Source organism: Myotis lucifugus, unplaced genomic scaffold, assembly GCF_000147115.1.
Source record: "Myotis lucifugus unplaced genomic scaffold, Myoluc2.0 scaffold_75, whole genome shotgun sequence".
NCBI classification, from domain to species: Eukaryota; Metazoa; Chordata; class Mammalia; order Chiroptera; family Vespertilionidae; genus Myotis; species Myotis lucifugus.
In genome coordinates this window covers 2,124,184-2,139,235 of record NW_005871123.1, presented here as the reverse complement: position 1 = coordinate 2,139,235, position 15,052 = coordinate 2,124,184, and the positions used below count along the sequence as shown (strand labels likewise).

At 35.8% G+C, this 15,052-nt stretch overlaps 1 protein-coding gene across 1 annotated transcript in view; it reads left to right on the top strand.

The window, feature by feature from the left end:
- The window catches only part of EPHA3 (EPH receptor A3), a 359,519-nt gene that overhangs the window by 11,627 nt on the left and 332,840 nt on the right, over positions 1 to 15,052 (top strand). Inside the window, exon 2 of the mRNA XM_023755355.1 lies at positions 9,537 to 9,601. Coding sequence (XP_023611123.1) covers positions 9,537 to 9,601 — 65 coding nt within the window. The remainder of the gene's footprint in view (positions 1 to 9,536; positions 9,602 to 15,052) is intronic.

Below are 15,052 nucleotides of genomic sequence, written 5' to 3'. Positions count from 1 at the left end.
ACTGCACTACCAAGAAAAAACACAGTGAAGGTTGTCTGAACTCTGCCTTCTCTAACTATCTTTGTATCACCAATACTAAAAGTTTGATACTTTCCATTGACAACCTCCTCCGAGGCTGGAAGGAAAAGGGCTAGAGTTTTAAATTAAAGTAATAAGCACATGTCACCTTATTTGATCTTTTGTGGGTGTTTATAAAGGCCCACAGTAATACCTTGAAGAGTTAGTGTGTGTACATCTATAACTGTAGACACCAGTCATGATGTATGATGTAAAATCCAGGCATAGTTATCCTCCAGAATATGATGAAATCAAAACTATATACTGACTTTAATTTTCTAGAATTTTAAACCAATTTATCTATTCTGCAATGAGCTTCTCTTGAAATAATAATAAAAAACACTTGTTTTTTGATATAAAAATATCCAGAGAAGATTTTAAAATTGAAACATTTTTATCACTACCTTTTTGTTTTCTATGCTAAAATTTTGAACCCTCCTATTTAAGGGACTTCAAGTTATAAAACAAATAAGTCAAGGGGATATAATGTACAGCACTGGGAATACAGTCAATAATATTATAATAAGTTTGTATATTAATAGGTATTAACTAGACATCATGGGGTTCATTTCTTAATGTATATAAATGTTGAATCACTATGATATACACCTGAAACTGATGGGATACTGCATGCCAAATATACATCAATAAGAAAAAAAAAGATAATGCTGTATTAGATTTGGTCTATAGGCCAGTCTGCCTATTCTATTCCATTTTCACAGCCATCTGTCAAAAATTGACTGAACATATAGCTATCATTTAGTACTTGAAGATTGGTAATCAAGATTTTAAGGTAATTTGATTAAAATGTATATACCAAGACATCTTGAATTTATGTTGTAAAGGCAAATGTATATGCTAAAGTTTGAGCACCTATTGGCCTGAATGATCTTTCATATATTTTCCTAATAGGATAATATATTTTAATTTTCCCTTTTTAATCTGTCAAAAATCTTTAAATTAGAAACATACAAGCCATTCTGTTATTTCTAGAACATTTTAAAGAGCAAAAATGTGTTGAAAGTGTACAATGCTTACAAAATCATTAATGTCTTACTTTTAGTAACTTTTACATTTTTGGGAAACACATTTCACTTGTCTAAGTGATTCACAGTATCACTTGATAATGCACAGAAACAAAGAGACCTGTTATTCTAGGGACTGTTATGAAAGCTGAAGTTGTTAATGAACTAAAACTTCACTGAAAGTAGAACATTCCTACGCATTTATGTGAAAGGATTATTTCATTATAAGAACACACTCCCTAGTGATATTTTGATGGCTGTTTTCTCCACAATAGTATTAATATCAGAGTGAACTTGAGATTTCTCTGATTTTTTAAAAAAGAAAAATTTAACACTTTAGAAACAGCACAGGTTTACATTTACTAAAGGGCACGGGTTTCTATTCAAATTTTAGTCTGTGTTTGTTGTTTTCTGGAACTACTCTAGTCTTGAAAACCCAGACATTTTACTGTGTGACTGTTTTGATTCTAAGGTGTTATCCCTGCTGTTGGCAAAGATTGAGATGAGGCAGCTAATTAAAATGTGTCCCATATTTAGGACCTGTATAAAAGTAAAGCTAAGATTATAGCCCAGGAGGTAAAGCTTATAAGAAAGAATAAGTTGATAGTATGTCTCCTTCTCCAGAAATCTGCTTATAAATCATAAATAAAGCATTAAGGTACCATGTGACAAAGCAGATTTTTCACAGAAATGTTGAGCACACCAAAATGTTTTCTTTAATTCTGACATATAATTTTAGTTGGTCATTTGATAGAGAAATGGTCATAAATTAAATATCCATGATACAAAATGCCTGTTGAGTTAAATTTAACATGGTTTACATGCAGGAATTTTTGTCTGCATACAAATGATACAGGCATACCTCCTTTTATTGTGCTTCACAGATGTTGCATTTTTTTAGAAAGTGAAAGCAAGTCTCCACCAGCACAAATATTATCACTCACTTTATTGTGATACTTGCTTTATCGAGGTGGTCTGGAGTACATCACACAATATCTCTGAGGTATGCCTGTAGTTGATTTCATTTAAAGACTAAAAACTTTTTTTTGTAATTTTTAGTCTATGAAATACAATAGTACAATGTTTTAATTATGTTTAGGTAGAAAAAAAGTACAAACAGGAAGTCCATAGGAGCAATTAAACTAAGAATATGTAATCACAGTAGATAAAAGTTATGTTGAAATATGTAAGCACACTAATAAAGCTTTGACTTCTCTTAGTATCCTCTCACTGGCATACCGAATTGTATAAAGTAAAAATGAAAAGCAGAACTTTGGTGCAGTCCTGTTAGAAAATACATCTTGATTTCTTGATTCCATATTATAGTTGACTAAGGTAGTACATAGAGAATTACAATGACGAGAACAGAATTGATTGCCTCCTGTATCATTTTCTTCTATTCGTGACATTTAAGCATAACCTAGAAGCAGATTAACCCCCCTGCTATCTGTAACCAAGAGCAAAGCTACTCTTTCTATCATAACAGAAAATGATGAAAATGATAAAGATAAGGAATGTATAAGAAATGTGGTTTGGACAATTACAATGATGTATGAACAGGAAAGGACATGTCATTATTCTTTAATAAAAGCAAGACACAATCAAGCCATAATTTTTTTTCCTGTGGTAGTGGTTTTGTGGTCATTTGCAATTGGCTTTAAGACACTGTATAACTGAAGGGTTTATAAGAAAAGAAATACTTATTATTGTAAAAGTAGCAACTTCTTCAGCCATTAAACCCTACTGTTCATCTTTTTTTTAATATATATTTTATTGATTTTTTACAGAGAGGAAGGGAGAGAGATAGAGAGTTAGAAACATTGATGAGAGAGAAACATCGATCAGCTGCCTCCTGCACATCTCCTACTGGGGATGTGCACGCAACCCAGGTACATGCCCTTGACCGGAATCGAACCTGGGACCTTTCAGTCCGCAGGCCAACGCTCTATCCACTGAGCCAAACCGGTTTCGGCCCTACTGTTCATCTTGACATGATTGTTTGATACATTTTTATAACTTACTTTTTCATAAAATACAACTATAGCATTACCACAAAGCATATTGATGTGTTACTAGATAATTGAAAAGAGCTTCCACTTCAGTAAGAAATTGTGGCATTTAATTTTATTTTTATACCTTGCCATTTCATTTTTTTATTTATTTTATTTTAACATATATTTTTTCTTGTTGATAGTATTACAGACGTCTCCCATCACCCCCCCTTCTTGAATGATAACAGCCCCCCTTCTCCCCGCCTCTACCTACCTCCCTAGGTCTTCACCCACCCTATTGCCCATGTCCATGGGCATTTAATTTTAAAAATTATTTTAGCCCTGTCTACATATTTGCACCACTTAATCTATAAGATATTTCAATCTCAGTCTTTCTAAGTGGACAAATAGTCACTATGAATCAAAACTTTGAAATAGTTTTGAAAAAATCAAGGTGTGTTAATGATTCTCTAAGAGTAAGAACTTTAGAAATTAATACTTAAAGTTGTTAATATGTCCTTACTAAATGGCATACTATTAACTGGGAACATCTGTTTCATGACTGTGTTCTTTAAGAAATATTATTGCATCTTTATTAGTAAGAAGGGAAGGTGGTATAAGTTCTTGGCATACATAATTACTAGTATGACATTGTCAATGTAAATGAGTGAAGGAGTGGACATTTGATTGTACCTCTCCATTATGAAGGAGGACAGAAAAGGAAGGGAAAGCAAGACTCCTGGGCATCTTAAATCCACAATCCATCTAATTATGAAAAAAAGACAGTGAAGATTGGTGGCAGCAAGGTTTCCTCCTTTCCAGAAGTACTAACAAACCACTTTGAACCAATTTACTCTACATTTTGCTCTTCTTTCTCCACTCCATTCTATACCTTCTCATTCCCATCAGACACCACTCTTCCTTTTGTCCAGTAAATCTCATGTTAGCGCTCACCTGAAAACCAACTTAAGGAGTTTAAGTATTTCCTTAGCATTTTCATTAATGCATCATTCACCTATTTATTCATCTTTTCTATTTAAAAGCAATAAGACTAGATAAAGTACAGTGTGTGAAGAAACCCAGATTCATATACATTCAGAATTCAGACAGTTATTTCCAAAAATAAATTTTCCCCAAAGCACCTATTTATATCTTAAGTGAAATAGAGTTTAACATTTAAAAATGTGTCCAATTTAAATCACTTTAAGAAGGCCCTGGCCAAGTATCTTCCTCCCAATGTGCCAAGGTTGCAGGTTCTGTCCCACTCAGGGCACAGGCAAAAATCAGCCTAAGAGTGCATGAATAAATGGAACAACAAGTCTCTCTCTCTCTCTCTCTCTCTCTCTCTCTCTCTCTCTCTCTCCTCCTTTCTCTGAAATAAATTTTTAAAAGTAATCTATGACACATAACTCTTTCAATAGAACAAATTCTGAAATTAATGAAATTATGTTTCCAATTATAAACCAACAGTAATTGGAAATCACAAAATTAGAATATGAAATCAGATAAAGAATAGTTTATATCTTTGACAAATGACCTGATATGAGGCAGTCATTAAGGAATTAAGCTATCCATATATTCTCACCTACGTTTACCAATAATTTCCTCTCTTTTTATTTACATTCATAATTATAAACTCAGATTTTTCATCAATTGAAAATAATCTCCCATATTGTAAATTGTCATTAAAACTCAGACAGAAATATAATATTTGTACACCACAATTTTGCGTGCCACTTCTCTCTGTCCTGACAATGAATAATAATAACACTTAAAAGATTATGGTCAGGTCTACATTTTTTTATGAAAGAAAAGCATGAGTAACCAAAGTTCTTGCCTATATCAGTGCAGGGTTTAAGTTGTATGGGAAGGTTAGATTTAGTGAATGTATCCAGAGAAATCACTCACAACAGGAGGCATTCAAATTCCATTAACATTCCCTTCTTTCTATCTCAAATATGCTGCTCTCATACTCTAATGCAACAGATCACAGGAGATGAGAGGTTTTTATCCTTGAAAGTCTCAGTTTAGCAATAATCCACTTTAAAGTGACTAGAATTTTAGATTGTATTGTTCTCATTTTGCTAAAAACAAAAGGCACCTTATAACCTCAAAATAGGTACTTTTAAAAAAGTGTTTTGATGTTACTGTTCTTTTCTATTAGGTCATATATAGAATACTGATTATAAATACAATTCAAAAGCCCAATGAATTAATTTTACAAGAACACTGAATCTGTGTAGCATGTTATAAAGTCAGTAGCTTTAAATACATTTATATTATTTGACTAGAGGCCTGGTGCATGAATTCATGCACAGGTGGGGTCCGGCCAGTCCACACTGATGGGGGCCCATTGGGCGGGGCCAGCAGGGGGAGGGGACACAGGAGATTAGCTGGCTGGCCCCACCCCCAATTGGGTGGAGGGCCAGGCTGGCTGGAAGGGGAAGTATGGGAGGTGGGGGGGTGATCAGGTCCTTGATCAGGCCTGTTGGCCACTGGAGTGCATGTCATAGTGACCGGCCATTCTGGTCATTCCATTGTTCCGGTCGCTTGGCTTTTATATATATACTAGAGGCCCGGTGCACAAAAATTTGTGCACTCGGGGGACATTAAAAGGGAATTAATTTCCCTAACTGGTTTGGCTCAGTGGATAGAGCATCGGCCTATGGACTTAAGGGTTCCAGGTTTGATTCCGGTCAAGGGCGTGTACCTTGGTTGCGGGCACATTCCCAGTGGGGAGTGTGCAGGAGGCAGCTGATCGATGTTTCTCTCTCATCGATGTTTCTAACTCTCTATCCCTCTCCCTTCCTCTTTGTAAAAAATATGTTTTAAAAAAAGGGAATTAATTAGCAGAGATATTTTATATTGCTATTTGCCCTTTCTCTATAATAGAAGTGTGAGAGATGAAAGGAAATTAGTAAAATGTATATGAAAATAATATATAAATTTATTAATAAATAAACAGTAACAAAAGGATATAAAAACAACAGAGGCATGATATAAAAACGACAAAAACATGATATGAAAACAACAGTGATGCAAACAATGACTGATAAAGTGATTAAACTTATTCTAATATCTCCCTGTACACCACATTAAGAGTGAAAACACTTTCAAAGTGCTTGACTAATTTTCCTTGTGATGAAGTATTTAAAACTTTAACTTTAACGTCACATGCTCTCCAAACTCGAGAGAAAGCAACATATAACTGACCACGTGCGAAAACGGGTTCAGATAAGAATATGCCTACTTTGTCTAGAGTTTGTCCTTGTGATTTATTAATAGTCATCGCAAATGCTGGCATCACGGGAAACTGTCATCAAATCAATTTAAATGGGAGGCCAGTGTCAGATGGGGACAAATTAATTCTTAGAATCAGAACAACCTCTCCCTCTGAAGATCCTGTTAATACTTCAGCTTCGATAATGTTGGGTCGTAATCTTTTTTTTAAAATATATTTTATTGATTTTTCAGAGAGGAAGGGAGAGGGATAGAGAGTTAGGAACATCGATGAGAGAGAAACATCGATCAGCTGCCTCCTGTACACCCCCTACTGGGGATGTGCCCGCAACCAAGGTACATGCCCTTGACCAGAATCGAACCTGGGACTCTTCAGTCCACAGGCTGACGCTCTATCCACTGAGCCAAACTGGTCAGGGCTAGGTGGTAATTTTTTTATAATAAATCTGGTACCATTACAAAGATCCCATTTACTATTGAGATTTCTCAATAGCATGATGATTGCACCCACTTTCAATTTTAATTTATGACATAGCATTGCCGAAGGAGTAATACTATTAAGAAATTCGATGGGAAAATTTTCCTTTTAAGCATCATCTGTGGAATCAATGGAATCATCACTCAAATATGTGTAAAAATCTCCATTGAGTATATCCAAATTTTCTTTATTTAATTTTTGAACATGCTCATTTTTGGGACAAAGAATTGCACGTTTAGATATATTTTTAATAGTATCTATAGCAGTGGTTCTCAACCTTGGCTGCACATTAGAATCAACTGGGAATCTTTTTAAAATCCTTATTCCTGGCCCTCATTCTCCAGAAAATTGTTTCTTTATTGTGGGGTGGGGCCCACAACATTAGTAACAAAGAAACAGAATTTCTGGAGGATGAGTCCTAGAAATCAGGATTTTAAAAAGATTCCCAGGTGATTCTAATGTGCAGCCAAGGTTGAGAACAACTGATCTATAGATGTAGTATTTCCAAAGGTAGCTGCAATAATAGATCCATTACAAATTATTTCACTTCCATGCTCCGCTCTGAGGGCGGGTTCCTGCCTGAAACCTCGCCCTCCAGGAAACAGCTGGGGGAGGGCGCAGGCATTTCCAAGATGGCCCCTGCAGGACCGACTTCCTTCCGGTTGGTCGCAGTTTTGGCCGTAACGTTACACCCAGGGCTTTTATATAAGTAGATACACAAGAGGACATTGAACCATTTAAAGCCTTAAAGACATTGCAAATATGACTTACTAATCCTCATAAAACTCAGAAATCCACTGATAGCTGATAGTACCAACAATAAACTAGGTCTATGTCAGAATATGTGTTGGTGACTCATGAAGGTGTATTCTCATATTTACAAAAAATGTTCTTACATTGATTAATCTGAAATATCTATAACATTGATTAATAGACAGTTTTAAAAAATATTTTAAGAGATAATTTTAATATAATCAAATATATTATTAATTTTCAAACTGATATCCTGGGAAATAATTTCATTATGTAAATTACTCTGTGTGATCCATGCAGCAACTATATTCTTCTCTTACCTAAATATAATTACTTAACAGTGGGATTAATTTATAGTGAGAAAAAACTTTAATCATTAAAGAATCCAAGTGTAATAGATTAATTTTATGTGTTTTTCTTTCACTACCAAAACTTAGAGAATCTAACTTTCAGAATTTTGTCTCTTTTTAACTTAATAATGAGCATTCCTTATACTTAACTAGTATATTCTTTAACCAGCTAATAAATATCCTTTAAAAAGCAGCACTTGAAAATTTAGAATTTTGATATTTAGCAAATATATTATTTATTTTTCTTAACATTTTATAAGATAAATGTTTTCTTTGTAAAAACTGGGGTGATTAAAGAAAAGGTGCTGCTTTTCACACATGCAGAAACACTATTTGTCAACACACAGACATGTGCATGCATGTACTAACATTAAATTTTGATTTGTGAATATATGGAACCCTTGAAAATGACTCTCTCCTATTGTAGTTATTTATTCACCTGTTCTGGTTCATGTTAATAATACATATATATTTTATATAAACTTCCTTTACATCTTCCATCAGTCAACAGTGGGATTGCTTTCTAATTTAGAAGGAAGCTGTAAAACCATAGTTTCCATTATTTAAAACTGAGACCTTTGTTATTAATTAAACCTGAACTATCTTTTTATATATTAATTTCTAGTCAATTACAGATTAATATTCTCCATATTGAAAACAAAGCATTTGTCTTACTTTTTAAATAATATATCCAAAATGCAACCACATTCATATTACACTTTATTGTTCGTCAACATCAGACTTTTTAATAAGTAAGAAAGTTCTGAGTTAAAATCATTAAAGCTTTTGGGGAACAATATATTCTTTAAATAAGTAAAACTTTACGCAGGCAATATTATAAGACATATTTTTGCTTTGGTTTCTCCTCATATTAGTTGCTAAGCATTTTGTTTGTTACACATAAGGAGACCATTTATATGGTATTAAATAATAGACATTACAACTCTGGTGGCTCAGTTGGTTGGAGTGTCATCCCGTACACAATTTATGGTTGCAGTTCCAATTCCCCGTCAGGGTACACACCAAGGTTATGGATTCCATCCACACCAAGGTTATGGAGGCAACACATTGATGTTTCTTTCTCTCTCTGTCAATAAAAACATATCTTTGGTTGAGGATTTAAAAAACACACAGTATAGAATGTTTGCGACTGACAGGGACAATATAAACATGCCATATTAAATATGCAAACAGAAATACTAATTTATGGTGGAAGCATATTTAAGAAATTAATTTATAGTAAAATCATATGTAAATTTATCACATTTTATGATCTTTGAAGTTATTTTGATTTCAGGTTAGCATTAATATTGTTTCCAACTTTGTGTTTAATTGTTCCCTCTTTAAATCTGTAATTATTCTATAAGAAATCATTATAAATGTATTGAATATTAACTTATCTTGTAAACAGAGTTACAAAAGCCACGGAAGTGTTCAATTCCTTAACTTTCCCTGTGGTTGCTTTTCTTTTGTAATTCTCTTATAATTTTTATACATTAAAGGTCTAAAGAAAATGAAGTCGTGTGTTTTGAATATGTTATTATTTTCATATCACTACCAGTAGCAGACAGCAGTAACTTGAAAAAGGCAAATATAAATTCATTCCTCTTAACAGTGTTTGTGTATTTGTGTTTTCTTTTAGTCAATCTGCTGGATTCCAAAACGATTCAAGGGGAGCTGGGCTGGATCTCTAGTCCATCACATGGGGTGAGTTCAGTAAACTATTGAGAAGGAACATGGTCCTGTCCATTACCCCGCATAGAGAGCAGACGGAACTATTGGCATGCTCTCTTAGGCAAACTCCTGGAATTCTGGTGACCCATTTATCAGTGTTTTTAACACATGGACAAAGAGAGACTAATATCAGTGCCCAGTGGAACTACTGAGAATTTTGAAAGTATTTCTTTTCCTTTTGAATTTATCAATTGCTTGAATGTATTGAACATTAATTATTATTATTATCAGGCAGATGATCTAGGTGTGACCATCTAATGTTTTGTGATGCGATTGGAATAAGAGAATTGAGAAGGCAGTCTAAGTTTTAACCAATGTAGAAAATGTATAGTCCAGCCAGTGTCTCTCAGTGGTTGAGCATCAATCTATGAACCTGGAGGTCACGGTTCTATTTCTGATCAGGGCACATGCCTAAGTTGTGGGTTCGATCCCCAGTGGGGGCATGCAGGTGGCAGCAGAGCAATGATTCAGTCTCATTATTGATGTTTCTATCTCTCTCTCCCTCTCCTTTCCTCTCAGAAATAAACAAAAAAATATTTGGAAAAAAAGAATGAGAATGTGTATGTACAGATAGTAGTCTCCAGAGCTGTAGCCATAAAATATACCTTAGTGACTGCTCCAAGTAGTATAGGGTGTATTAAACCTATGCTGCCTTAATTTCTTTATTTAAAATATTTGCAACTTGTCTAGTTCAATTTAAAGCTGGGTATATTTTATTTAGAAAAAACCTGATGCGGTTACATTTTAAACTTCTTAAATATCTTTAATACTTTACCTGCCAGACACAGATTACTAAGGTGTGTGACATTTTGGTGGCCTGAATATTTATAAAGAGCCTTTTGTGTGATAAAATTTTCTTTTTTATTTTTTCAGAAAAAAGGGGGATAGATTTGAAAAATTCTTGTGCCTACAAAACTGTGTAATAAATGACCATGCATGCCCTTTTTATTTTCTTCCAATTATAGCCCGTAGAAAACGCAAAATGTTACTTTGAAATACTTGATAGGAACACATTTATGCATTCCATATTCTTCTATGCTGGTTCTCTTTTCTAAGAGGTTACACTTACTTCCACTTGGTATTGGTGTTCAGTCTTTAGACTTTGGTACCTAAATGTACTAATTTTTATGGTACCATCAACTTTTTCACCAACGGATGTTTTGCATCAAGGATACTTCATCTATCTGTCATCTTTGTATCTGCTTTTCTTCCTGGTACACCTTGACATTGACACAGTGCCAAAACCTATCACATAATCAGGCCATGGTTAGTTGCTTCAGAAGGGAAAGGATGAAGGAAGTCAGGATTTGGTTTTCCCATAGGTGTAAAAAAATTCTAATGATTAGGATAAAAGCACATCCTAGGTTGTCATAAAGAGTGAACCAAAACTCAGCATTGAGCTGGAAAACTCATTTAAAAATGCATCATCTAAAAGTCAAAACTAAGTTTAATTTTAGAAATTTGAGTTTATTACTCTATCAGATAGCATACCATAGAAACCTGCTACTTAAGGGTCTACAAAAAGCCAAAACCACAGTGACATTTTACTAATAGATACTTATATGTGTATTTATTTTAAACAACAAGAAATTACCTTGTATGTCAAAGCCACAAGTGGTCTACCTCCTGTTATTTTTTTTTTTTTTTGTGTGTGTGTGTGTGTGTTTAAGATGGTATAAAGAAAATAAAACACGTTTCTATATATTGACAATTTGGGGAAATGTATTCATTTCACTTTGTTAATCTCATAGACTTTGTGATAAAACAAAGTTGGCACTTCTACTTCCAGAGACATGTTGGGAGATGCGGTGTCCTCGGACCTTGTCACACAATGTGTGGTGCAAGCATCAGCGTTCAACGTCAAGGCCTAGATGGTTCTTAGAAATGAAATTCTCAGGTCTCACTCCAGGCTTTCTGAGTCCGAATCTGCACTTTAACATGGTCCCCAGGTGATTCCTAAGCACATTAAATGTAAGAAACACTCCTCAGAGTAATTTACCTCTTGACTTTTTCCATCTCTCATCTAATTTCCGACCTCCCTCTGCCCAGGAACAGCTTTCAGCTTCTCCTCTGGCTTAGTGTTGCCTCACAGAACAGAGCTCAGGCTCTTCATTGTCTTCCTGGTTGATCTTGCAGCTGTGTGTTCCCTCTTTCTGGTGCAATAAATAGCCTAAAACAGCTGGCCAAGCTCTGCAAGCTTATCATTAAAATTTGCAAAGACAAGAAATGAACATTTCCCCAGCAGGTCATGATATTTATAATACCTCAAGACCCCAACACTACCCCCCCACACACATACACACACAAGAAAATCAAATAGTGTATTTTTTCTTTAAATTCTCTCTCTATATTATGTTAACCACAATGTCCATGAGGAAATAAGTACTGTGGATTTAGAAAATGTTAGATGGGTATTCATTTCTTCTCGAGAAACTGATGACATTTTGAGTGAAACCCCGGCACAGCCAATTTAGCTTTGGTACTTAACGTCTTTGCTTGTACAATTTTGTGCTTTTTAGATTAAGTTACTTATTTTAATGTTAAATTGGCATTTTCAATATGACAAGGATTGATGAGTTTTGAGTTTTCTTGTTTATAAAGAAGATAGAACAATTTGATGTCTTTGCTGCAAACTTTTCCATGAAAAAGAAGACATGTAATAGCTGGAAACAACTTTGAAGTTTGTATTGTTTTAATTAATGAACCCTAATAAATACAGTACATCTATTTTTAAGTTAATAAAATACGAATGTAAACTCTAGAAGATAAATTACAATAACGATGTCACACCATATTAAATCACTGAAAATCTGCTCTCTTTTTTCTTATTCATCTTTTTTTTATGTTTCTGGAATATTTTATTTTTTTAATTTTTTAATTAAATCTTTATTGTTCAGATTATTACAGTGGTTCCTCTTTCCTCCCCCCCACCCCATAGCTCCCCACTACCCGGTTCCCACCCCACCTCCTCTGCCCTTACCCTCCCCCCCACTGCCCTCATCCATAGGTGTATGATTTTTGTTCAGTCTCTTCCCGCACCGCCACATCACTTTCCCTCCCGAGAATAGTCAGTCCACTCCCTTTCTATGCCCCTGATTCTATTATATTCACCAGTTTATTCTGTTCATCAGATTATTTATTCACTTGATTTTTAGATTCACTTGTTGATAGATGTGTATTTGTTGTTCATAATTTGTATCTTTACCTTTTTCTTCTTCTTCCTCTTCTTAAAGGATACCTTTCAGCATTTCATATAATACTGGCTTGGTGGTGATGAACTTCTTTAGCTTTTTATTATCTGTGAAGCTCTTTATCTGACCTTCAATTCTGAATGATAGCTTTGCTGGATAAAGTAATCTTGATTGTAGATTCTTGCTATTCATCACTTTGAATATTTCTTGCCACTCCCTTCTGGCCTGCATAGTTTCTGTTGAGAAATCAGCTGACAGTCATATGGGTACTCCCTTGTAGTAACTGACTTTTTTTTATCTTGCTGCTTTTAAGATTCTCTCGTTGTCTTTTGCACTTGGTATTTTAATTAGGATGTGTATTGGTGTGGTCCTCTTTGGATTCCTTTTATTTGGGGTTCTCTGGGTTTCCTGGACTTGTAAGTCTATTTCTTTCACCAGGTAGGGGAAGTTTTCTGTCATTATTTCTTCAAATAGGTTTTCAATATCTTGCTCTCTCTCTTCTTCTGGCACCCCCATAATTTGGATGTTGGTACTCTTGAAGTTGTCCCAGAGGCTCCTTACACTATCTTCATATTTTTGGATTCTTTTATCTTTTTGTTTTTTCTGGTTGGGTGTTTTTTGCTTCTTCATATTTCAAATCTTTGACTTGATTCTTGGGATCCTCTAGTCTGCTGTTGGAACTCTGTATAATATTCTTTATTTCAGTCAGTGTATGCTTAATTTCTAGTTGGTCCTTTTTCATAATCTTGAGGGTCTCACTAGATTTCTTGAGGGTCTCACTAAATTTATCGGCGGTTTTTAGAAAATTCTTGAAAAACCTTATAAGTTTGGTTTTGAACTCTATATCCAGTAGTTTGCTTTCCTCCCTTTCTGTCATTTGTGACCTGTTTCTTTGTCTCCACATTTTGGCTGCTTCCCTGTGTTGATAGAGTGGTTTTCTGCGCTAAGTGTCCTATAGGGCCCAGTGGCTCAGCCTCCCCAATTACCTGAGGTGGACACTCTTGGTGCACCCCCTTGTGGGCTTTGTGCACAGTCTTGTTGTAGTTAAGCCTTGATTGTTGTAGGTATCACGGGAGGAATTGACCTCCAGGCCAATTGGCTGTGAGAATCAGCTGTGTCTACAGTGGGAGAACTTGTGTGCTGGAGACACCCTTATGAGGCAAGACTTGCTTCAGTGGGGCTTTGGTGCTCACTGAGTCTTCCCCCTGAGTGTGTCCCTTATGGATCTGAGAAGTTGTAATCTGGATGGTCCCACTCTGACCACTGGGTACACTGGCTCTTGTATCTCTAAGGAGGTGCTAATTTAGCCTCTGCCTAAGGCTACCCAGCAGGAGCTATGGAGAGATCTGCAGATTCCTCTTCTTTGTTTGGGGTTTGGAGGTGCCCAGATGAGGCCCAGCTGTGAAGCAATGCAAGCTGCTGTGGGGTCTTGGGCCTTCTTTTGGAAGTTCTGGGTCTCTCTGACCCAGCTGCGGTTTGTTAGGTAATTTTCAGATTGCAAAGGGCCAGGCCTTTCATATGCAAAAGCCTCTGCTCGCAGCTTGGGTGGGGCGGGGTGTCAGGGAATCAACAGGGCGGAGCAAACAGCTATGGCTGATCCTCAGCCCTACCCTAAGAGGCCCCAAGTCTCAGTGTCCCATGGTAATCGCTGCAAGCATCTCTGAGAGAAAGCCGCCCTTGAGTTCCGACCGATGCCAGACAGTCCAGTTTCTCCCTGTATGAGTCTGGGTCCCCAGAGACTCGCCCGGAACTGGAGTTCAGAGCAGTCAGGAGCTTGAGACTCCCTCCTGATTGAAAAAGACAACCGTGTTCTCAGTTGCCAGCCCTTTCCACGTGTGCCTCCGTACCTCTGCACTTTACTTCAGAACCTCCTCTGAGCCTCAGTGTGCTTTTCTCTTTCCTTCCAGTTGTAGAATTTCCACTCAGCCAGCCTTCCTGTGGTTCTGGATGATGTCTGTTTTGTCTTTTAGTTGTATTTTTGAAGTGGTTGTGTGAGGCAGCCATTTCTGGTGTATGCCGCCATCTTGGTTTCGTCTCTTTATTGTTCATCTTAAAACTGAAAGTTTGTTCCCTTCTACTAACTGCTCCCTATTTCCTCCCACCCCCTAAGCCCTGGCACTCACTTTTCTACTCTCTGTTTTTATAGGTGTGACTTTTTTTTTAGATTCCAATAAAAGTGATGCCATACAGTATTTGTCTTTCTGTATCTGGCTTATAATGCCCTCAAAGTCCA